The 23506-nt window shown below is 39.8% G+C and overlaps 2 protein-coding genes across 7 annotated transcripts in view; one reads left to right on the top strand and one right to left on the bottom strand.

Annotated features, from left to right (window-relative positions):
- Window positions 1-10405, bottom strand: part of BORA (BORA aurora kinase A activator) — a 32438-nt gene extending 22033 nt beyond the window's left edge. For 3 of the 6 annotated variants that reach the window (XM_086328535.1, XM_086328536.1, XM_086328540.1), the window contains exons 1-3: window positions 6044-10405; window positions 4085-4252; window positions 2224-2330 (exon numbers count right to left, since the gene is read on the bottom strand). In XM_086328535.1, coding sequence (XP_086184661.1) covers window positions 2224-2330; window positions 4085-4252; window positions 6044-6181 — 413 coding nt within the window. In that variant the 5' untranslated portion in view covers window positions 6182-10405. Of the gene's footprint in view, window positions 1-2223; window positions 2331-4084; window positions 4253-5528; window positions 5808-6043 lie in introns of those variants that run through there. The other 3 variants (XM_086328538.1, XM_086328539.1, XM_086328541.1) reach the window with 2 other exon arrangements.
- On the top strand, window positions 5922-20994 carry MZT1 (mitotic spindle organizing protein 1). The gene is made up of 3 exons (XM_086328542.1): window positions 5922-6017; window positions 11651-11796; window positions 19195-20994. The coding sequence occupies exons 1-3, from the start codon at window positions 5945-5947 to the stop codon at window positions 19216-19218; spliced, it is 243 nt and encodes an 80-aa protein (XP_086184668.1). The 5' UTR covers window positions 5922-5944; the 3' UTR covers window positions 19219-20994.
- Window positions 20995-23506: the final 2512 nt, after the last annotated feature.

The raw sequence follows: 23506 nt of genomic DNA, 5'->3' as shown, positions 1-23506 counted from the left end.
GATTCCTTTTCTTCTATTACAGCAAGCTTATCATAGTTGTAATTTTGGAATCAATTCTTACTCTTGACATAAATGAAAAAAAGACTATCATCCTTACAGTTCTAAATAAATTGGCAAAATTATTAATTCTGAAATTAAATATCAACACTATAAAATTTGAAATACAAAACTTTGTCCAAATGAATTTTTTTCCCACTTTGATAGAATATGCAATTACAGCACCACAAATTTATTACTTGTAAGATTTAATATTGTCAGGTCTCAAGGACAAGGCATATACTTGCCAAGGACTCAGCAGTTAGCCTTGAAGGACCACTTCCCTAATCTTTTTCCCAGAGAGAGTATGTGCTACCATGAATAACTCCATAAGACACCTTTTTCTCTCCAAATATTTTTAATCTAATTTGTACCTTAACAAAGCTTATAATAATGTTCAGTTCAGTCGCTCAGTCGTGTCCGACTCTTTGCGACCCCATGAATTGCAGCATGCCAGGACTCCCTGTCCACCACCAACTCTCGGAGTTTAATCAAACTCATGTCCATCGAGTCGGTGATGCCATCTAGCCATCTCATCCTCTGTCGTCCCCTTCTCCTCCTGCCCCCGATGTACATGTATTAAAAATTAAAATCAAGTGGATTTATAAATAAAGGAATAGAAAGGAATAGTGAGAAAATAGACTACAGTTAGAATCCACATATCTCCATTTGAACAGCCATTATGAGACTTGTAACTCAGTGCTCTTCCTCTTATCATGGACATCATCAAGATCTCAGTGCATAAAAACAGTGTATAATATTAGTAAGCTCTGATCTAGCAACACTGAATTCAGAAACCTATTGCTGCTTCATCAGAGGACTTCAACAACCTGGGGTATGCAGGTGATGGCTAGAAGCAGTGAAAATCAGTTTGGTCAAATTTTGTAGAGTTAGATGACGGAAGGGTCTGAGAAGTCATACAGGGCAGGGTGTCCGAACCAGTACACCACAGAACACCAGCATAACACATACACTGTTCAGTATGATTGGTGTGCCCTGAACGGACCCTTGGCCGGTGAGGCAGGGAAGGAATTTCGGGACTGTTCACCTCCAATATGGACAGACTCATTTGTTTATACCAGGATACCTTGCAGTTCTCATTTTTAGAGAACTGCAGTTCTCATATGTAGCATGGCATGAAAAAGGTGGGAAGCTCTGAAATAGGGAACTTGGGTTAAGTGAGGAAGAGACACTGGAAGCCTGTGCTTATTTCTAAGAATGCATCAACATGTTTTAAGAGTATACTCACTATCCTCGGTAGAAACCATAACCATTTACTGAATTACATGAGTTAAACTAAAATCAGGGTCTGTTCCCCTCTTCTGTGTTACAGGTCTATTTACTGAAATACACCAAGAGTCTTTTCATAAACCTGCTCAGATAACACCTGGTTTATTAGTAGAGAAATGTTGTTTCACAACTTGTTGAGTCTAAAGGACAGGAATAACTTCCTGTACTGCTTCAGTGTCGCCTGCAGTGCTCAATAAATTTCTCTTGGCTGTTCATATTTCAACATACTGAAGAGAGGAGGCAAAATAAGACATACGGTTTGCGTACCACAAAAAATTCATCTCATCTGTGAAACATTTGCTTTTTGATATACTTTTCACTTTCCCTATCAAAGGTATCATCTAGCATTAAGTAAAATCCTTTAACACTCTATCCCCATTCTAGTCCCTTTCTTTAGCACTTTGCTGCTGCTGCTGCTGCTGCTAAGTCGCTTCAGTCGTGTCTGACTCTGTGCAACCCCAGAGATGGCAGCCCACCTGTCCCTGGGATTCTCCAGGCAAGAACACTGGAGAGGGTTGCCATTTCCTTCTCTAATGCATGAAAGTGAAGAGTGAAAGTGAAGTCACTCAGTCGTGTCCGACTCTTAGCAACCCCATGGACTGCAGCCCACCAGACTCCTGCGTCCATGGGATTTTCCAGGCAAGAGTACTGGAGTGGGGTGCCATTGCCTTCTCCGCTTTAGCACTTTGGATGAGCATTAATTACAAGGGGATGGTCATCAAGCTACCAAGTCAAGAGAAGAAGGGGTACAAGAGCAGGACGAATATTTGCAAGAGCATCTCAACACATGTACATCTTTGTGTGATTAAATTCTAAAATTAAAGGGAAAAGAATCATTCATTACCTTGGACTGACAACACATGTTACTACACTTAAGAGCAAGAAAGGAAAACTTACCGAGAACGACTTAGGTATAAAGCTTGACGATGAATGTCCTCTGGGTCTATTTCTACAGGATTTATTACAGCTAGTTGATCAATAGACCATCTAAATTCCCCTGGAGTCTTAACAAAAGAAAGTGATCTTATGAGCAAAAGCATGTAACAGTGCATCAAAATGCTAACTTCAAATGTCAGCTTCAAAAACAATGTGAATGGTTATAATATAAAAATATCTTACAGATATTTGACTTTACCACTAAATTAAAAGGCAAATGGTAAGCAGATCACACTAAATCAATTGACTTGACATTCCATCTGGGTGACTGCTGAAATTACATAATAATAGAAAAATCACAGCATATTAAAGGTATAGAAATTCCACAAATAACTCTCATCAGTGACGCCACACACCCAAATAAAATTAAAAATCTCTTAGAGTTATCAAAAGCCTTTATTTTCACCAGGAATGAATTGAAATTATACAAAGTCCTAACTACAAAAATATCTGCAAAAGCTAGTAAAACATGCAATAAATAATTATGAGTGGTAACCAATGCTGCTTTTCTGTATTCAACTATCCAATAAACCAAAAGTTTATTTTTATAACTCTACAATTAGAATTTGTAAATCAAATTCTAATTTGTAAATTCGGAATATATTTTTGAAAAATCAGGCTTAAAAATCCAAGATGTCTGTCATGCATTCTTGCTTTGAGGATTAAGTTGCAGTCATTTTGTGATTTTTACTAAGATTAACTAAAATTGAATACCATTCAATTTAAAATCATGAGGTCACATAATGACTCAATATAAAGTGTGTAACTGTAAACCTTTCCTCTAGTGCATAACTAGCTCACGTAGATGTGCACGTGTAGCTAGCATCAAAAGCCACTCAGTTTACAGTTTTCTAGATAATTTGCTAAGTCAGAAGATCAGACTTCAAAAGAACTTCTCCATTGTAGTCAATAACGGTAAAAAGAAGCTAAAGAGAGGAAGCCTTCCCTAATCTGTTAAAGAGACTATTCCCCTCCATATCAGCCTTCTGTTATGGCACATAACATACTCTCTTGAGGTTGCCAGTTTAGTCTTGTCTATCTCATTAGAGTACAGGTTGACTTCTTTTCAAACAATCTGCAAGCTAAGAATGGGTGACAAAAATCCAAAATAATATTAGCATTTCACATGTGAAGATTATAAATTCATTCAAATTTCAGTGTCCATAAATAAAGCTTTATTGCAACACAGCCACATTTTCTGTTAGTATACTACCAATGGCTGCTTCTATAATACAAGGCAGAGGTGAGTAATTGTAACAGCAACCAGATGATCTGCAAAGCCTAAAATATTTACTATCTGGCCCTTAACAGAAAAAGTTTTCTGACCCCTGGTACAGAGTACAAGCTCTCTGAGAATTAGTGTTTCATGAGTCTGACTTGTTCAAGATGTAACCTCTGTAGGAAAGAACTGTACCTGACACATAGCATTCAAATAAAATTTGCTGAATACCTGAAAATAATTAGACGAAATAGTTTCTTCTCTATTATGGTATTAGTACTTAGACCATCAACTAGCGGCACCCACAGCTGTGAGAAACACGCTAACTAATGAATAAAAAAGAAATGCTAACTAAAAAAAAGCAAGTTGAAAGCTAAGAATGGGTGGCAAAAATCCAAAAGAATATTGGTATAGCTAGTATATATAATATTAATATAGCTAGTATATATAATATTAATATAACTAGCTAAGTCGTTTTTAGCCCAGTCACTATATTATAAAAACCAATAACCATTAGAATTAAAAAGTGCACTCCAGTTTACCATTTGTAAAGAAAGATTGATATTTAAAGTTATTTGGAAAAAGTAGTCGAGACGAACTTACTGGTAATTTTGTCGATTTAAAAACAGAAGGACTGGAGACAGTTTGTTCATGGAGATTAGAATAATCACCAGGACTTTCAAAAGGATTTAAAACAGGAATCCTTCCTGGAGTTTCAGGTGTTATTTGCATTTTTGATTCTTTGACATCTCCCATAGCACAGAGGAAAAACTAAAAAGAAATCATAAGTATATATAATAAAAGTACAAAGTTCCACAGACATTCATTTTGACAACTAAAATGTATTCAACAAAGGTTGTTGTTGTTAAGTCTCCAAGTGGAGTCCAACTTTTTGCGACCCCATGGAATATAGCCCACCAAGCTCCTCTCTTCACGGGAATTCCCAGGAAAGAATGCTGGAGTGGGTTGCCATTTCCTTCTCCAGGGGATCTCCCCCATTTAGGGATCAAATGCGCGACTCTTGCCATTGGCAAGCGGATTCTTTACTGCTGAACCACCAGGGAAGCCCCATTACCAAACATACATTTCACAAAAAGAATTAACTCAAAACTTAAGCTCCTGGGGCTTTTTTGTAGTTTACACAAGTGTGATGCTCTAAATAATCTTGAAAGCTAGAAAGGTAAAGTATTAGTGACAGAATTTTGCAGAATTAACAAGCTCAGAGAAGTCAACTGGTTTGTAAGTAGCACTCAACCGAATGTGAATGAGCTGAGGTCCCCCTTCGGGACAACTAAACGTTCTAATAGGCACAAAACCTTTTCCTGCTAAAGAACAGTAGACCTACAGCTTTTTATTCATTATCTCAAGTCCATAAACAAACACTTTGTACGTAATTCCAACAGCCCAGCAATTACCCAGCAAACTGCAGTTACTAAACAGTTATTTATAGCATCACCAACTCAATGGACATGAGTTTGAGCAAACTCCAGGAGATGATGAAAGACAGGGAAGACTGGCGTGCTGCAATCCACGGGGGTCCCAAAGGGTCGGAAAAGCCTGAGCGACAGAACAACACTAGCAAATAAGAGATGAGGAAATCTTTGGTCCCTTTGTGCATAGGTGCCTGTCTTGCACTTTAGTCCCCATCAGAAAAGAAATGACTGATTAGGGCTACGGAATTAACCACTTTGGGTTGCCCCTTCTCAAACACCCTTAGCCAAAGGCTAAGACCCCCACCCTCCCACGATGGAAGCGAGACTACATTATTTCCCGTTAAGGTGGGGGGCAGTACAACTAGAGAAAAGAACCCACTCCACGGAAGGCTGATGTGTAGCTAGCCTCCTCGGGTGACGGGCAAAGGAGGACACTGACGCCAGTGTCCTTCCCATCCCTACTCGGTCACTCTTTCCTGGGCCCCCCTCTTCCGCACCCACTCCCCGGTAGCTCTCATTCATCCCGAGGCGAGCGTGCAGCTGGTCCAGAGCCGGGCAAAGGGAGTTCTCCAACTCGAGACAGGAGGAAAGGCCAGGAATCACAAAGAACATACCTAGTTGTGTGTATAAAAAGGAAGCCCCCCCCAAAGCGACTCCAGGGCGCTCCCGACGGTGCCGGGTAAGCTCCCACGACAGGCACAGACTCTTTAACTCCCCGCTTCCGCGCTGTCTCAGGCCAACCAGGGCACGGGCCTTGTGCGCGACTGGCCAATCACGTCGTACCGCTGTCCGCGAACCAGCCAATCATAGCGAGGCCGCGTAGTAAATTCGAATGGCAACTCCTCGCTTCGCGTTCCGCCCAGAGTACCGCGGCTCCAAATTCAAATCAACGCAGCCTCACGCTGGCGATCAGCGCGAGAGGCGGAGCCTGCCCGGCGTGAGCCGGGAACGCGCGGTGTGATTGCCCAGGAGAAAGGAAGGCGCTCCAGTTCCGGGTCAGGCCCTTCGCCCGCCTCCCTCGGCCTCCGCCATGGCTAGCAGCAGTGGCGCCGGGTCGGCGGCAGCGGCAGCGAATCTGAATGCGGTGAGGGAGACCATGGACAGTGAGTGTCCGTTTCGCCCCCTTTACCTTGCCTCTGTTCCCCAGAGCCAAGGCCCTGGGGCGGGGCTGGGCCCACGAGGACTTCAGGTCCACTTCCTGCCCCGGTCGGCATCTTTGGAGATCCTCCCAAGGGACCGTCCAGAGCTCCAGAGCTGATGGTCCCATCCTTTGAGAGTCGTCTCTCCGTTCCTGCGTAGTTTGTCGCGCGCACGGCGTTGCGGCCGCACGTCAGCTCGCCGCGCGTCTGGTCCCTCCCGCACCGGACCCCGCGCGCCGCCTGTTTCCCGCCTCGAGTGCTTTCTCCCGAGTGCTCATTTCGCGCCCTCTCCCGCGCCCAGTCCCCGCGACCTTCCTCGCGCGAGCTCATGGCACGCCTGGTCCCCCCACCACGCCCCCTCCGCGCCGGTTCCCCGCATCCCTTCTCCTGCCCCGCCTCGCGCGCCCTGCCCACCCCGCGCGCCGCATCCAGTGAGGGGAGCGCCTCCGAAGCGCCCCAGACTGTGAGCTCCTTGCGGACAGTGGCTTCCTGTGTTTGGTCACCACTCCATCCCTCCTTGTACCTTGCGCTGCAGCAGGAGCATGTTAAATACCTACCCCGTGAAGGAACAAGTTGTGCTTTAATCAGAGTTGCCCCTGTTTAGTCCTGGAGCCGGTGATGCCGGTGTCCGGAGACCGTGGGCGTATTTACGTTTTGCAGCAGGGAGCACGCAGGTAAAAACTGCCCGCAAGTAATAGGGGAAAAAAGTATCTTGGAGTTATCCTCTCTCTCCTTTCTATTGCCGGCTCTGCCACTTTATAGCCCTGGTGTAGGCTTGGACAAGTCTTTTAAACATCTTTGAGCCTGCTTTTTTTTTTTTTTTTTTTTTAGCCCCAGTAAAATAAGATTGCTACAAGCCTGGTGGGCTGCTGTCTATGGGGTCGCACAGAGTCGGACACGACTAAAGTGACTTAGCAGCAGCAGCAGCTGCTTGAGTGCTAAATCGCTTCAGTTTTGTCCGACTCTTTGCGACCCCATGGATGGTAGCCCGCCAGGCTCATCTGTCCATGGGATTCTTCGCTCAAGAATACTGGAGTAGCTTGGGTTGCCAGGCCCTCTTCCAGGGGATCTTCTCAACCAGGGATCGAACCCAGGTCTCCTGCATTGCAGGCAGATTGTTTACCGTCTGAGCCACCAAGGAAGCCCCCTACTACCTCCTAGGATTATTGTAAATATTTAAATAAGATAACCTTATAAAGGTATCTCGAAGGTGACCTTTAACAGGTAGTTCCTGCACTGTTTTTGTGTATAAACATCATTCCACGACCCCTTTTGTTGTCCCCATTTTATTTGCCTGCATCTGTATATGTGTGTTTGATAGATGTTAAATTTTGCTTTTTTCAAGGGAAACCCACATGAACTGCTGTCTCTTTCAAACCATGAAATTCTCATTAAGCACTGTCAGCCTTCATGTCCTATCTCTGGCTCCTTCACTGTAGGCTCCACTTCCTATTAGAGCCCCTTCTTTATGAGGACTTGTGATAAAGCTTATGACTTTCTTTGCACTCGCTGCTGCCCCGCTTTTCAAAGATTTTTTTTTAATTAACAGAGCCTTTGCATCTAATTTTTTACTCGGTGTCTGCTTTTGTCTTTTTCTGAAAAATGGAATTTTGTTAATACCATATTCAGCCTATTTTCCCATCCTTGAAATAGCAGAGCTTATGAGTTTTATTTTGTAAGTGGATTTGTGTACATAGAAACTAGTGTACACCATTATTGTCTTACATCTTTGCTTGGAAGCCATTGTGGTTTCTGAACAGTGTGAAGTGTATTTGAGGCCTGACTTCTAGTCAGTTTTCTTATATTAACTGTTCCTTATTATATGGGCACAGGATTCCATTTGAATAGAAAGCCCACATTTTCTCTCTGATGAAACTACTGATAAAGAAATGAGAACTGATCATTTTTATTGGCTGCATCATCAAGGTTTTCACTGACAGAACTGAAGATTATAGTGTTAGAATATGAAAAAGTGAAAAAAGACCAGATTATTTTTTCTCAACCAACACTGGCAAAGAGTGTGCAAAGTAGAGAACACTGTTCCTCTAGACACAATTTGTCCCCAAATCAGAAGGTAAAAAGGAAGGCCCCAGGTTGGCAGTGTATCAACATCTGTTAAATGTGGCAGTTAGGTCCTGTCATGTCCATTGGAACTAGCTGCTATCATGCCATGCATGCATGATCAGTCACTCAGGCATATCCAACTCTTTGCCGTTCCATGGACTGTGTAGCCTTCCAGACTTGTCTATCCGTGGGATTTCCCAGGCAAAAATAATGAAGTGGGTTGCCATTTCCTCCAGGGGATCTTCCCAACCCAGGGATCAAACTGACATCTCCTGAATCATAATTGAGTCCAAAACAGTCAAAATGTGTAGTTTTGCAAAGTTAATGAAAATATTTTTCAGGCTGTCTCTAATGATTGAGGCACAAAGGGAAACATAGTGACACTTTCATGGTTAAGAATTGACCATACACTCAACTGAAAAAGTCCTCAATGCAGTCGTTTAATAATCTCACCTTTCTCCACTCTCATTGCCAGAAATAGAACTTTAACTTGCCCAAGGGACTGGGCTGACCTACATAAGCACCAGTATTTTTTTAAATTCTGTTAATATGGAGTTTCCATGTATTTAAATCTATCCATGAGACCCAAACTGAAGTGTTCAAAACTTTTTTACTTTGATAGCGCTGCTTCAAGATCTAGTATATTTCTCCTTATCGTCTTCCTCCCTCCCTCCCATCAGTATTGAGTCAGCTAAATGATTTAATCTTTTAATTAATGTCAGATGATTTGCAAGGATTATAGAATTGAGCTATGAACATTTGTAATTTTATTGTGAAAATGAAAGCATTTTGATAAAGATACTTTAGACAGGGGAGGAAGTGGTGGGCTTTGTTATTTATCTGCACAAAACACTGAAAGAAACCTGATTGATCCTGGCCAGATTTAGTATAGGGTCTGTTGCATAAGGGGCATCCCTGGTGGGCTCAGTGGTAAAGAATCTACCTGCCAATGCAGGAGACATGGGTTCGATCCCTGGGTCAGGAAGATCCCTGGAGAAGGAAATGGCAACCCACTCCAGTATTCTTGCCTGGGAAACCCCATGGACAGAGGAGCCTGGCAGGCTACAGTCCATGGGGTTGCAAAAGAGTAAGACATGACTTAGCCTTAGCGGCAGTAACAACAAGTTATGTTTTTGGCAATGGTGATTAAAATTTACTTCTTCCCTACTAGAGGCTTCAATGTGATACAGTTGTTCCTTAGTATTTGCCAGGAAATTGGGTTCAAGACACCCTCACCCACCCACCCATACCACAATCTGTGGGTGCTCAAGTCTGTCATATAAAATGGCAAAGTGTTTGCATATAACCTACATTCATCCTCTTGTATACGGGCTTCCCAGGTGACTGAGTGGTAAAGAATCTGCCTGCCAAGCTGGAGACTCGGGTTTGATCCCTGGGTCGGGAAGATCACCTGGAGAAAGAAATGGCAGCCTGCTCCAGTATTGTTGCTTAGGAAATCCCATGGCCAGGACCCTGGTAGGCTACAGTCCTGGTGTTGCCAAGAGTCAGACACAACTGAGCACCTAATCAGCAGCAGCAGCAGTATCCTCTTGTATACTTTAAATCATCTTTTGGTTATTTATAATTCCTAATAAATGCAAATTCTATGTTAATGGTTGCCTGCGCATAGATGCCAAACTCAAGTTTTGCTTTTGCGAGCTTTCCGGAATTTTTTTCCCCAAATGTTTTCAGTACACAGTTGACTTGTATCAAGTTGTAAACTAGCAAAAGGAGTGAAGAGAGTCCACAGTGTGCAAGGCAGTGTCAGCAAAGCAAACATATAGCCCATGCTCCCACCATCAATCCCCTTGCTTTCTCATGTGAGGTCTCCCCTACCTCTCCTTCACTAAGCTGTTTCACCTCTTCACTCATCTCAGATTTGACCATTTGTAGTAATCTCTCCTGTCCATGCCACCTACCAGTCTCTCCATAATTGCAATAACTTATCTGGACTCCTTCTCCCCAGGTCTTACACTGGGAAGAACTTGGTAAATGAGACTGAAAGGCTCATGTAAAGACTGTAATTAAGGGGGATAAATGGTTGTGAAATATGAGATGAGACATGAGAATATACTAAGGCCCTACTGAATATTTGAAAACTCTGGGAAGCTATTACGTATAAAACAGGAATGTGACAAGATCAGATATTCTTTTTTTTTTTTTTTTAAGATTTTGCCTTCGGGAGGAGGGTTCAGGATGGGGAGCACATGTATACCTGTGATGGATTCATTTTGATATTTGGCAAAACTAATACAATTATGTAAAGTTTAAAAATAAAATAAAAAAAAAAAAAAGATTTTGCCTTCAAGGCTGCAGTGCAGTGGCAGAATGGGAGTAACTCAGGCAAAACCCAGCAGACACCTTAAGTTGAGCAGGAGTTTAGGGTCCAGGGAGACCACGGCAGGCAGAGTTTTTAAGACAGAGTACCTGAGAGGAAAGAGCCTGCACCTAGAGGGAATTCTGGAGGTCCGTGGAATGTTCTCCCTCAGGTATTCAGCACGGCATTGATCAGCGTGCAAGGAAAGTACCCCAAAAAGACACCAAAGGATCAAGCTGTTTCTAGATAACTGTATCTCACTATAAAGCTGGAGAATATGTATAGAAATACAAAACTGTCGAACACCCAGCACAGTAAAATTCACAATGTCTGGCGTCCAGTCAGAAATAATTAAGTATGCAAAAACAGAAGATTGTGACCGATGATAAGAAAATTGTAATCTGTTAAAACTGACCCATAGTTGATACAGATGTTAGGATTAGCAGGTGAAAACATTAGAGCGGTACTCCGTGTTCAGAAGGTTAAGTAGAGGAATGGAAGAGAGGTTTTTTTAAACAAATTCAACTTCTCAAGATGAAAATGAATATAAAGTATGAAAAAGTGGAACGGGCCCATATCACAAAAATCATGAATATTATGAAAGTTTTCAAAAGGACTTAGACTGAAATTAAAGGTGGCTTAGTATTGTTCATTTGTCGGTTCATCCCAAAATAAAGTGTCATTTTCATACAGTTCATATCAAAATCCAAATGGTATATTACTGACTAAGCAGTTCCACTTCTAGGAATTTATTCTGATAAAATTAAGTTCCTATTTACAGATATTTGTCACAGTATTATTTTCATCAGGGAAACAGGAGACCCACAACAAAATAGCAGAGCAGTTAAGTAATGTATGTTATTTGCTTAAAATGGAATATTACCTGAATGATTACATTACATTGTAAGAGAATGCTAAAAAGTGGGAAAATGTTCAGAATAATCTTGACTATGATATTTAAATTTCAGATAGATACTAAATGAGTAGTAGAATATAAACCAGGATATAGAAAAGCTATGTGGAGGGAGGTTGTAAATTTATTTGTAAGTTTATAGAGCTAAGTAAGAGCAGTATTACATGCCAGTTTCCAAATCTAGGAATGCTGTGCTGTTCTTTGGAGTTATGCAGTATTATATGAATAAAAAACAGAAGTATTCATGTACATTTTTAAAATGTTACAAGATTTTATTCTTAAAATTTTCTTGTCTTTTTCCAGTCCTACTTGAGATTTCAAGAATTTTGAATACTGGATTAGATATGGAAACTCTGTCTATATGTGTGCGGCTTTGTGAACAAGGAATTAACCCAGAAGCTTTATCATCAGTTATTAAGGAACTTCGCAAGGCCACAGAAGCCTTAAAGGTAGAGATTCATACGTTCACTCACTCTGAATGAAAATGCTTTTGTTTAGAAAACAATTAATGCTAAAATTTTATGTGAATGATTCTAAGCAAGGTTAACCTAACAGCCGTCATCATCAGGAGAAATTCCGAAGGCCAGGGTCTCAGTAGTATATGTTCAGATCACAAAATTCTCTATCTGAACCATGTTGTCTTTTTGTAAAAGTCTCTGATTATGTTTAGAATTCTGCTTGTGTTGTGGGTGATATTGTTTCTGCCCCGCCCAAAAGATATGCTTAAGTGTGCAACACCTGTGAATATACCATGTTTGGAAATAGTGTATCTGTAGGTATAATCAAATTGACATGAGATCATAATGGGTTAATGACCAATGTCCTTACAAAGACAAGGGAAATTTGGACACAGATATACAAAGCACATACCATGTGAGGACACAGAGGGAATGCTGTGTGATGACAGAGGCAGAGATTGGAGTGATGGCATTTACAAGACAAAGAAGGCCCCTATTGTGGGCCACCAGAAGGTAAGAGGCAAGGAAAGATACTCTACTAGAGCCTTCAGAGGGAAGAATGGTCCTGTTGACACCTTGATTTTGGACTTCTGCCTCCAGAACTACTAGAGAATAATTTTCTGTTGTTGTAAGCTACCCAGTTGATGGTACTTGGTTATGGCAACCCTAGAAATCTAATTTAGATTTACTATGGGAAAGTGGAGTGCTGCTGTAAGAAATACATAAAAATGTGGATGTGACTTTGGAATTGGGTAATAAAGGTTGGAAAGTTTTAGGATGCTTGATAGTAAAAGCCTGGTTGGCCTTAAAGACTTGGTTAATGATAGACATTAAAGGTGATTCTAGTGAGAGCTCAGAAAGAAGAGAAAAGAGTATCAGTCTTCTCAGAGAATACGTCTATCATTATGAATAGAATCTTGTGAGAAATATGAACGTGAAAGGTGCCTCTCTGATGTCTAAGATAGAAATGAACAACTTCGGGTGTTGGCCCATCCTCAGTATAAAGAGCACTCAGCTGAATTATATTCTACTGTTGGAAGGAGAATAAAACTTGTAAGCAATAACTTGGATATTTAGCTAAGGAAATTTCCAAAGCATGGAAAGTGGGGCCTGATTTCTCCTTGCTGCTTATGGTAAAATGTAAGGGGAATAGGAAATTGAAGAAGGAATAAGTAAAAAGAAACCAGCACTCACTTTGGGAAGCTCTCAGCCTACCCAGATAGATCTCTGGAAAGAAGGCCGAGAGTGTAGCTAGATAACCTTTTGGTGAAGAGATTAGGTTATGTGACTCAGATGCAGTGAACATCTCAGTACAGCTTGAACTTAAAGGGATGAAGAAAGGCTGTCACACTTCTGGGGTTCTGTAGGCGGCTGATGGAGCTATTAGTGTGTGCACATCCTTGAAGGAAAGGGATGGGTAGCCTAGAGGCCAAGAACTGCTGAGGCCAGTTGAACTGTGTTGCCAGCATGGACCCAGGGGACCACCTTTTTTCAAATTTACATTAACCACCTTTTAATTGCTGAGATTGCAAACAGTAAAGATGTTGTGTTCCCTTTTTTGCTTGCACACACTCCTATTTAAAATCTCACATGATTTTATTTCCATATTTATGTAACACTCATATGAACACTTAAGTTAGTCCCCTCTTAAAACTTGTCCAAGGATGAAATGACTTCTCTACCCTTTTGTCTTCCTTTGAGGAGACATGCAGTTTACCCATCTCAGATTAAGTTACTCTCTGATAAGTTCCAATAATCTGGGTCACTGGTTTTGTGCTTTTTAAAACTTTTATTAAATCTAATACCAAAAGCTAAACAAGGCACATTTACAGAGCAAAAATGTATCATAAGTAGAGTATCTGTACAATTCTCATTGTCCACCCTAGAAGTTCCCTTATGCTCCCCTATCACTAACCTCTCTTTCCTGCTCCCCATTCCAATAACTACTGTCCTAATTTTTATGATAGAGACTTCAACATTTTCACTGACTAAGCATGGATCTCTAAACACCAGTTTAATTTTGTAAAAAATTTTTTAACTTGCTGTAAGTGAGATTTTATAGCACAGTTTCTTTTTTCCACTGAGTTTTTTCATCTGACATTATTTTTTTGAGGTTCATTTCTGTTTTATGTAGCTGTAGTGCATTCCTTTTCACTGTAATAATCATGTTTCATTATACAAATACAGTATTTTTTATTTATCCTTCCTACTGTGAATGGGTATTCGGTTGCTCCCTGTCCAGAGCTATCATGAACATGCTGCTCTGAGCTTAGTTGTCTGTGTCTTCTGATACATGTATGTGGGCATTTCTGTTGAGTGTGTATCTAGAACTAGAATTGCTGAATCATAGCTTGTGTGTATCTTCAACTTGAGGAATTAAGGCCAGACTTTACTACAGTGGTTATATGAATTTGTATTCCAACCAGCAGCGAATGAATTTCCCTTGCTTCTCATCTTTGTCTGTACCTATTATTGTGAGTGTTCTTTAATTTTAGTCATTCTGGTAGGTGTGTTTGGACTTCTCCTTGTGTATTAGCATTTCTATGAGTACTGGTGAGAGCAAATGAATTTTTTTTTTTTTAATTTTTTTTGGCCATTTTCTTTTGTGAAATATTTTTTCATGTAGTTTGCCCATTTTTCTGGGTTATCTGTCCTTTTCTTCTTTGTGGGTAGTCTTTGTTTAAATATTTTGGAAATGAACTTTTGTCAGATACACAGGTAAGGCTTAAAATCAGAATTTTTAAGTAATTATTATGAAAACTATTCAAATTTTCTATTTCTTTTTTAAAATATATTTTTAATTGGAGGATAATTGCTTTACAGTTGTGTTGTAAATACAATTTACAATTGTGTTGGCTGGTTGGATGGCATCACCAACTCATTGGACATGGGTTTGGGTAAACTCCGGGAGTTGGTGATGGAGAGGGAGGCCTGGCGTGCTGTGGTTCATGAGGTCGCAAAGAGTTGGACACGACTGAGCTGCTGAACTGAGGCTTCTGCCATACAAAGCTCAAATCAGCCACAAATACACACAAGTCCCCTTCCTCTTGAACCACCCACCCACCTCCCACCCCATCACAGAGCACCAAGTTGAGCTCCCCGTGTTGTCTAGCAATTTCTATTTCTTTTTTAACTCAACAACTGTTGCTTTCATATGAGAGAAAGAAAAATAACTACGTAACACAGTAAGAATAGCTAGTATTTACTCTACTTTTGCTAAACTCTGCACTAAGGGCTCTCGCTGCATTGTTTCCTTTGTAGTCAATGCAAGGATGTTTACTACGACGACTAGTAAGAGTTTACCCCTAAGGAAACTGAAGCTGTGGTGGCTAACTCACTTCTTCCAAGACTTACAGTTAAGTGGTTGAGCTAGGATTTGAGCTCAGACCTTCTGACGTCAGAGTTGTTAACTGCTAAGTTTCTGCCTACAGTAAGTTCTAAAAAATATCTGAGCCTGCTGTTTAAAAAAGCATGAAATGATTAGAACCAAACCAGTGGACTGGAGCCCAAGTACCTTCCCTGGCTTAATACTGTCTCATAACCCTGTTTTTAAAAATAAGAGGTATCGTAGCCTTTTATTAGTAAATTTCTGAAATTTCAGTGGGAGAGGATTTATTTAATGTATATCTTCCACAATCACAAAATTTTTATTCAGCTGTGCTGGAGTTTGAAAGAGAATAGGGAGGCAGAATAACAAGAGATTTTTGTATTAATGCAGATTGACTGATGTGAAGGAACTGGAGACAAGTAACCTAGCTGGAAAGGTTGGGGGCAGACAACATAGCTTCTTAGAATAAAAACCAAGATATTAGGAGATTCAGAAGTGCCTGTTTAACGTAACTTTTTCAGCTTTGGTGTACCGGTTATTCCACATCCAGTGGATTATAATGAACTCTGAAGGCAAAGTCAATACAGTAACTCCCCTACATAACAAATTTTCAAGTTGTGAACGTCAGGTGTGAGTGAAATTGCAGCTGGCCCTCTGCCTCCTGTTGCTGACCATCCTTCAGCTCTACCATCTCCCACGTCCTCTCCCTCACCATAAGTAACTCTTCTTGCCTGTCCACTCGATGCCATTCCCTATATGCCAGCCCTTGTCCTGTACTTTCCAAGGTGGCTGCACTGTTAGATTCAAAATGTTTCTTTATTTTTTGTGTATTATTTGTGTGAAAGTATTATAAACCTAAAATACAGTTATAATAATACTATTGTAAACCTATAGTACAGTACTATATTGTGTCGGTTGGGTACCTAGGCTAACTTTGTTGGACTTAGGAACAAACTGGACACTCTCAGAAAAGAACTCATTTGCATGTAGGGGACTTACTACAATTAAGTTGAACAAAAATCAGAAAGTGTTGCCCATTTGCATGGAAAATCAGTCTCATACACACAAAAAGCCTCTTAAAAACACATTTCTCCCATAATCTAAAATTGGTATACCTGACTCTTTCTAAAACTAGGTAGGGGAAGAGATCGTGAAAAGTTTCCAGTAAAGAAGAAATGTTCATTAGAACTTTTTCTTGAAAGTAATTTTTGAAACCTATTTAAGTCGTATAAAAGTAATACATGTAGGTAATTTTTAAATATTTAGATCAGAAAATACAAAGAAGGAAACAAAAATCATTCAAGATCACCAGTAGATAACCCCTGATAATATTTGGTTAACATCATCCTAGCTGGTCTCAATGGAGAAGGCAATGGCACCCCACTCCAGTACTTTTGCCTGGAAAATCCTATGGACGGAGAAGCCTGGTAGGCTGCAGTCCATGGGGTCGCTAAGAGTCGGATACAACTGAGCGACTTCACTTTCACTTTTCACTTTCATGCATTGGAGAAGGAAATGGCAACCCACTCCAGTGTTCTTGCCTGGAGAATCCCAGGGATGGGGGAGCCTTGTGGGCTGCCGTCTATGGGGTCTCACAGAGTCGGACACAACTGAAGTGACTTAGCAGTAGCAGCTGGTCTCATGCTACTTTGAAAACAAAAATATTATAGTTAATCTCATTGAATTACAAATGAATAAACTTCCTCAGGTTGATTCTCTCCAGATCAAAGTCTGCTGTCTCCTAACTGCTCCTGCTGGGTCTAGGTTGGGAGCTGGTTAGTTCAGAACTGCACTCAGCCACACCTGTCTTCTCTTGACCGCCTTACCCTGCCCCAGCCTTACTGCCTTAATATGCATAGGTTCTCTCTTTAGTGTGGTTGCTGCTTATGAATTTTTTTCCGCATATTTTTTGTTTATTTCTCTTAGTGTGATAAATAGAGTAAGGAGAAACTCCTCTTGCTGCATTGTATTATCTTTACCTAGAAATCCTAGTGATTAGAATTTAATTTTATGGTACTCATCTCTGTTTTAGACCATGTACAATATAAATCAAGGATGTGATGAAATGTTGCAAGAAATTGTTGATCTGAAACATAGTTTTTTCCTCTGTTGTTAAATATGAAGAAAATTATAATAATTTTACTAATTATTTTTTCTCTTTCAAATCTTTTAGATTTGTATATAGGTGTTGTATTTTATATGTATCCATGTATGTGTGTGTATATTATAGTAAAAGCAGTAGTTGTGTGTCACCCAGATAGATGAATTTCTTAACAGTGGTAGACAGATTGCCTTATGTTTATTTGCCACAGCATAAGTAGAATTGTTAATCACGTGTGTTTCTTTTAAAAATAAGACTTTATTTTTATGAATGTTACTTTATCAACACTGAATTTTTATGTTGTCTCCTCAGTGCTAGTATTTATATGTTGGGAGTCATTTATAAATTCTGGTTTCAGAAATTGTGGGCAAAACTCATTTTCCCATATTTTCTACTTTCTTGCCATGGTACCTTGAATTATACACTATCGGTGACTTCAGACACACTAAGCCTTGTGTTTTCTTTTGAAGCTGTCCTGTACTGTCACTGATATCTTAGAGTACGTGATGTATCTCCTCACTGCAGCATGAGGACATTGGCACTATAGAATTTGTAGTTGGCAGAGAAATGAGGGATTAAGGAAGTCCCATGTCCCCACCCATCCTCACAAAGGAAGGAGTAAACTTGGGCAATGGAAAGTTTGGAGAGAAGACTTCTAATGTGGGTTTTCCCCAGGACCTCTGTGTCTACACTTTTGGAGTCTTTAATGACTGTCCGGAAACTGTATGAGTTTCTAGGATGCCATTGCTGTCTTCCTTTCAACTGGAAAGTAGTTCTGCACACGTTTAACATGAATGCTCTACAAGGTTGACGGCTTGCCTAATTCAAATGAAAAGACATGTTGCATTGTGTCTTGGAGGGGAACCCCTAAAATTAGTATGAAAATGGGATCAGGTTCTAATTCTTGTTAATAGTAAACCCAAGAAGAGAAAGATGAACAACCAGCTATATAGAAAAACATGGGAGGTTCTGTTGACAAGAATGTTTCATATTTAGTTATCTACAACTTTCCCAGTGTCTTAAGGAATTTCCTTGAAGGACCTCTTAACTTAGACTGAATATTAAAAATCAAGTTTTAATTAGGAGGTTGAAATGTAAATGAATTGAGTTTACCATGTACTTCTAAGATTAAACTTACTTAAATTCAATATTTCCATATTTGGCCTTGACAAATTGTCTGTTTAAATCCTATCTTTTAGAAATGCATATAAAATAATTTTCTGATGAATGATAATGGTGTCTGGAAATTTCTACAGAATAATCAGGGAAAGGGTAACGGATGGTGGTTTAGGTAAAGCTGTATTAGCCATGTATTCACTATTCCTCTTTTGCCTTTTTTTTTTCCTTTGCGTTACAGCATAACAGAAAGATCTTTTTCATTCTTTATTCCCTTTCGCACTGTAACGAAACATACAGAAACAAACTAATAAAGACTGTGGATGAGGACTTCCATAAGTTAATTTTTCAAGTAGCGTTTGCTTTATTTTTACATCAACTCTTATTTAAGATTATGTAGCAGTTTGGACTTCGCACGTGGTGCAGTGGTGAAAACTTCACCTGCCGGTGCAGGAGACTCAAGAGACGCAGGTTCAGTCCCTGGGTTGAAAAGACTCTGGAGTGGGAAGTGGCAACCCACTCCAGTACTCTTGCCTGGAAAATTCCATGGACAGAGGAGCTTGGTGGGCTGCAGTCCGTGGGGTCACAAAAAGTTGGACACATCTGAGTGACTGAGCACAAACAATAATTTTCTACTGTTAGCCTAGCAATCAGTCCAAATGGTAGTTCTAATAATATACTGCAAAAAGTGAAGACTACTGCATCATGCTGATAAAGGTGCATTGCTATATATGGGGGAAGAGTTGTTTGTTAACAGCAATGCAATATTGACAAATTTATTTCCATGATGTTTTTTTTTTCCCCCCATTATTTTGTTATACTGAATCATACTCTCTTATTCTAGGCTGCTGAAAATATGACAAGCTGACTTTCTGAAGAAATCCTGATGGGCTGTGTCAAGCTGTGTAAGAAGATTGAAGATTGCGTTGTAGTCAAGAACACACAATGAAATCACTGCATGTAGCAATGTGGAAATATTGTCTTTTTTAAAAGAATTATAAAACCATAGCTTTATAAATCAGTGGAAAGTGGCTTACAGAGAAAACTATCAGTTGTGTTTACATCACATCTTTTTTTTTTTTCTTTAACTGCTCTAATGCTTTGGCATTGTTGTGTTCATATTTATGTATTCCTAATTTATAGCTCTGATAGCTTTAATTTTCTAAGCAGTCTGTCCATCAGATGTGCACATCTGCTGTGCCTGGGTGAACTATAGTGGAACCCATCAGCAGTAATGTTGTAGTTAAGACTTGTTGACATTTCCATTATAAACTTAAATTTTGAATTGTTTATGCAAAATAACTGTGGATTTATGTTGTATTAGGCTAAAAGTTGACAGAATTTCCGCTACCATGTATGGATTTTTGATTTAGATTCATTATGCATATCAGAATCTTGTTTTTTTATAAGAACATGGAAAATGTGTTGTTAATCTGCTCTTTAACAAAAAATATTCTTTTTTAAACATAAAGTTTGAGTGGCAGTTAATAGTGTGACCCAGATCATATTAATATTGATTGAAAAGTAAAACTTTCAGAAAACTTAGATTTTAAAGGTAATGACAGTGCTTAGCTTAGTATTATTTGTCATTTGATTCATTTAAATTTAGGGAAGATATTGAGAATGTTTTTCTAAGTTTTTAATTCATAACGAAACAATTCCAACATGAAAAGTCTTTTTACTTTTGTTTAATGAAAATAATTTGAGTGCTTACTTAATAAAATACCTTGAGTGGTTATCTAGTAAACCACTAAACAGGTGGTGACATTCAATAAATAATGTTACTATTTTCTGAAGGAATAAAGATTTCCAGTCATTAAAGAAAAAATAATCACATTTTCTGCATCAGGAATTCTGAATATGCCTTTCTAAGATCATTTTTGTGTGTCATTATTTTTACCCTGTAAGTTTTAACTAATTGAAGTGATGGTTCAAAATAAAGTTTAGAAAACTTAGGATAATATGGTTTCTGTTCCTAACAGAATCTCCATGAACTATTTTTTCCCAAGACTACTACAAATTGAATCTGATCTTTTAAGATTGTGTTAGCTTTCCAGTTAAATGATAGTACACGCATATACTCTGGTAGCATATTTTGTTCTTCAAACAAACTAAAGTGATATTAATAAGGGTTAATAATATTTAATGTCAACCTTCTGTTCTATTTTAAAAATCTAGTCTTTTGACCACGTTGACTTTTGAATGGTGGCATCTTTACCAAGTACACTGAACATCTGTTATAGGGAGAACAGTTTGGGAGACAATAAAGGTTTTGATGATAAGTCATCTATATGATTAAAAAACATTGCAAATACTGCATGTTGTTACTTATATAAAATCAGAAAGAAAACACTCTTGTCAAGCTCCAAAATTTGTATATACTTTTAGGTCATAAGAGTTAATAGTTTTATTTATAACTTTGTAGATTATGTTATTTATGTATGAAACAAAGCAGGAAAATATATTGAGAAGGAGTTCTGTTTACAGAGGACTTTAATGTGTTACATTTCTTAAATGTAAACGTGTATTTTCAATGCATACTTAAGTAATACTTAAGGAAACCAAACAAAGTAATGATACAGTTGCATTGTTGGGTGTGTTGTCAGTGTCCGAAATAAAACCATTTTGGTGATACCAGCCTGTACTTCTGGTTTAAAGTATGTTTCTGTGAATTCAACTTGTGTTTCTATAAGTATTTGGTAAATATTTAGATGCTTTTTTTGGAGAAGGACATGGCAATCCACTCCAGTATTCTTGCCTGGAGAATCCTGTGAGCCTGGTAGGCTGCTCTCCATAGGGTCGCATAGAGTTGGACATGACTGAAGCGACTTAGCGTGCATGCATTGGAGAAGGAAATGGCAACCCACTCCAGAATTCTTGCCTGGAGAATCCCAGGGACAGAGGATGCTTTTTAAGTTATGTGTAGTTGAAGACTGTTTAAAGATAGGCTTTATAATTTACGGTTTAAAATTAGGCTTGAGGTAGTAAAATGAAATACTTTTCCCCTGGTAGTAAAAGGCAATAGCTATAACATTTACCCTGTCTTGAAAACAAAGTTGGCGTTTCAACATGTGAAATTATGTTTTTCTGTATTTGAAATAAGAGGTTTCCATAGTGGATAATATGAAACTTCCATGTTTCAAACATACTGTATGTTTTTAAACATTTAAACTAATTAATTAAAAGTTTAGTCTCACACTAGCCACATTTTTTGTTGTAATACAATGTACACAACATAAAACTTCACATTTTAACCATTGGTACAGTTCAGTGACATTAAGAATGTTCACTTTTAACACCTGCCTCAACAATAGAGCCCAAATCTGTTTAGTCATGGTTTAAGTGACAGTTGGGATCTCTGTTAGGAAACTTTGGGCTGAATTGTGTTTCCCTAAATCCAGTGTTGAAACAGTAACCTCCAATTACTCTAGAATGTGATTATATTTAGGGTTCAGTTCAGTTCAGTCACTGAGTTGTGTCCGACTCTTTGCGACCCCATGAATTGCGGCACACCAGGCCTCCCTGTCCATCACCAACTTCCAGAGTTCACTCAAACTCATGTTCACTGAGTCGGTGATGCTATCCAGCCATCTCATCCTCTGTCGTCCCCTTCTCCTCCTGCCCCCAATATTAGGGTAAGGGCCTTGAAAGAGGTGAGTAAGTTAAACATGGGTCTTTAGGGTGAGAACTAACCCAAGCTGACTGCTAATCCTGTACGGACACACACTGACCCCAGGGCTGCGTGTGCACAGAAAAAACCCTGTGAGGATACATGGAGAAGGCGGCCGTCTACCAGCCGAGGAAAGGGGCTTAAGACACCAAGCCACCCAACAACTTTATCTTGAACTTCCAACCTTCAGAACCGTGAGGAAATGTCTGTTTAAGCCACCCAGTCGGTAGTACTTTTTTAGGGCAACTGTAACAGACTATTTTAATAAAGGAACAAATATAGAGTCCCTGTTATCGACAAACCATTGTAGTCAATCTAAAGCAAAGCTAAACAAACTGGAAAGACAAAATATGCTTTTTTTTTTTTTTTAAGCAAAGCCTTGATGACTGCCTTATCCCATGTTGGTGAACATGTTTAGTCCTGCTTAGGAACTCAGCTGAAAATAGCCATCCATCTGAGAAACCTGAATCCGAAAGAATCGTTTTGGTTGGTGATAGTTCCCAGTACATAGTCCCTGTGGTTTTAAAGACTGGTACGATTTAATATCATTTAAGTTAAGAGGAATCTTTGGGAAAGGGCTTTTATGAGACAGAAATGTGTATTTCACTAGTACTGAGACCCATATAAAGGAATAGAAATTGTTGAACCATTTACATGCAGGCAGGTTGAAGAGCCAAGTGGACAGTATTGCTGAGAAACCAAGATGGTAACCCACTGGATAAAGACCTCGCAGAAAAAAATAATAAAAGTGCTTTGATATTTACCAGTGGAAAGTATATTTACACAAACTCCATGCAAATGGAGTTGGGTTTTATTTGCATAACAAGTAGAAGATGGATTTGCTTTTCTAAAGACTTCATCACTTGAACCACTGCTGTGCTTAGTGGCTCAGTCATGTCACACTTGTGACCCTATGGACGGTAGCCCGCCGGGCTCCTCTGTCCATGGGGATTCTCCAGGCAAGAATACTGGAGTGAGTCGCCATGCCTTGCTCCAGGGGATCTTCCCAACCCAGGGATGGAACCCAGGTCTACCTGCCGCATTGCAAGTGGATTTTTTAATGTCTGAGCCGCCAGGGAAGCCCAAGAATACTGGAGTGGGTAGCCTATCCCTTCTCCAAGGGATCTTGCCAACCCAGGAATTGAACTGGGGTCTCCTGCATTGCCTGGAGAAGGCAATGGCACCCCACTCCAGTACTCTTGCCTGGAAAATCCCATGGACGGAGGAGCCTGGTAGGCTGCAGTCCATGCAGTCGCTAAGAGTCGGACACAACTGCGAGACTTCACTTTCACTTTTCACTTTCATGCATTGGAGAAGGAAATGGCAACCCACTCCAGTGTTCTTGCCTGGAGAATCACAGGGACAGGTGGGCTGCCATCTCTGGGGTTGCACAGAGTCAGACACGACTGAAGTGACTTAGCAGCAGCAGCAGCAGCTCCTGCATTGCCAGTGAATCCTTTACCAGTTGAGCTACCAGGGAAGCCTG

Source organism: Bos grunniens, chromosome 12 (genome assembly GCF_055505025.1).
Source record: "Bos grunniens cultivar Pamir isolate PY7600 chromosome 12, Bosgru_T2T1.0, whole genome shotgun sequence".
Classification (NCBI taxonomy): Eukaryota; Metazoa; Chordata; class Mammalia; order Artiodactyla; family Bovidae; genus Bos; species Bos grunniens.
This window is presented reverse-complemented; position numbering and strand designations above follow the sequence as displayed.

Coding starts and splice junctions, on each gene's coding strand:
- MZT1 (XM_086328542.1), top strand. CDS start 5,945: ATGGCTAGCAGCAGTGGCGCCGGGTCGGCGGCAGCGGCAGCGAATCTG. Junction 6,018..11,650: donor GGTGAGGGAGACCATGGACA/GTGAGTGTCCGT, acceptor GTCTTTTTCCAG/TCCTACTTGAGATTTCAAGA. Junction 11,797..19,194: donor AGGCCACAGAAGCCTTAAAG/GTAGAGATTCAT, acceptor CTCTTATTCTAG/GCTGCTGAAAATATGACAAG.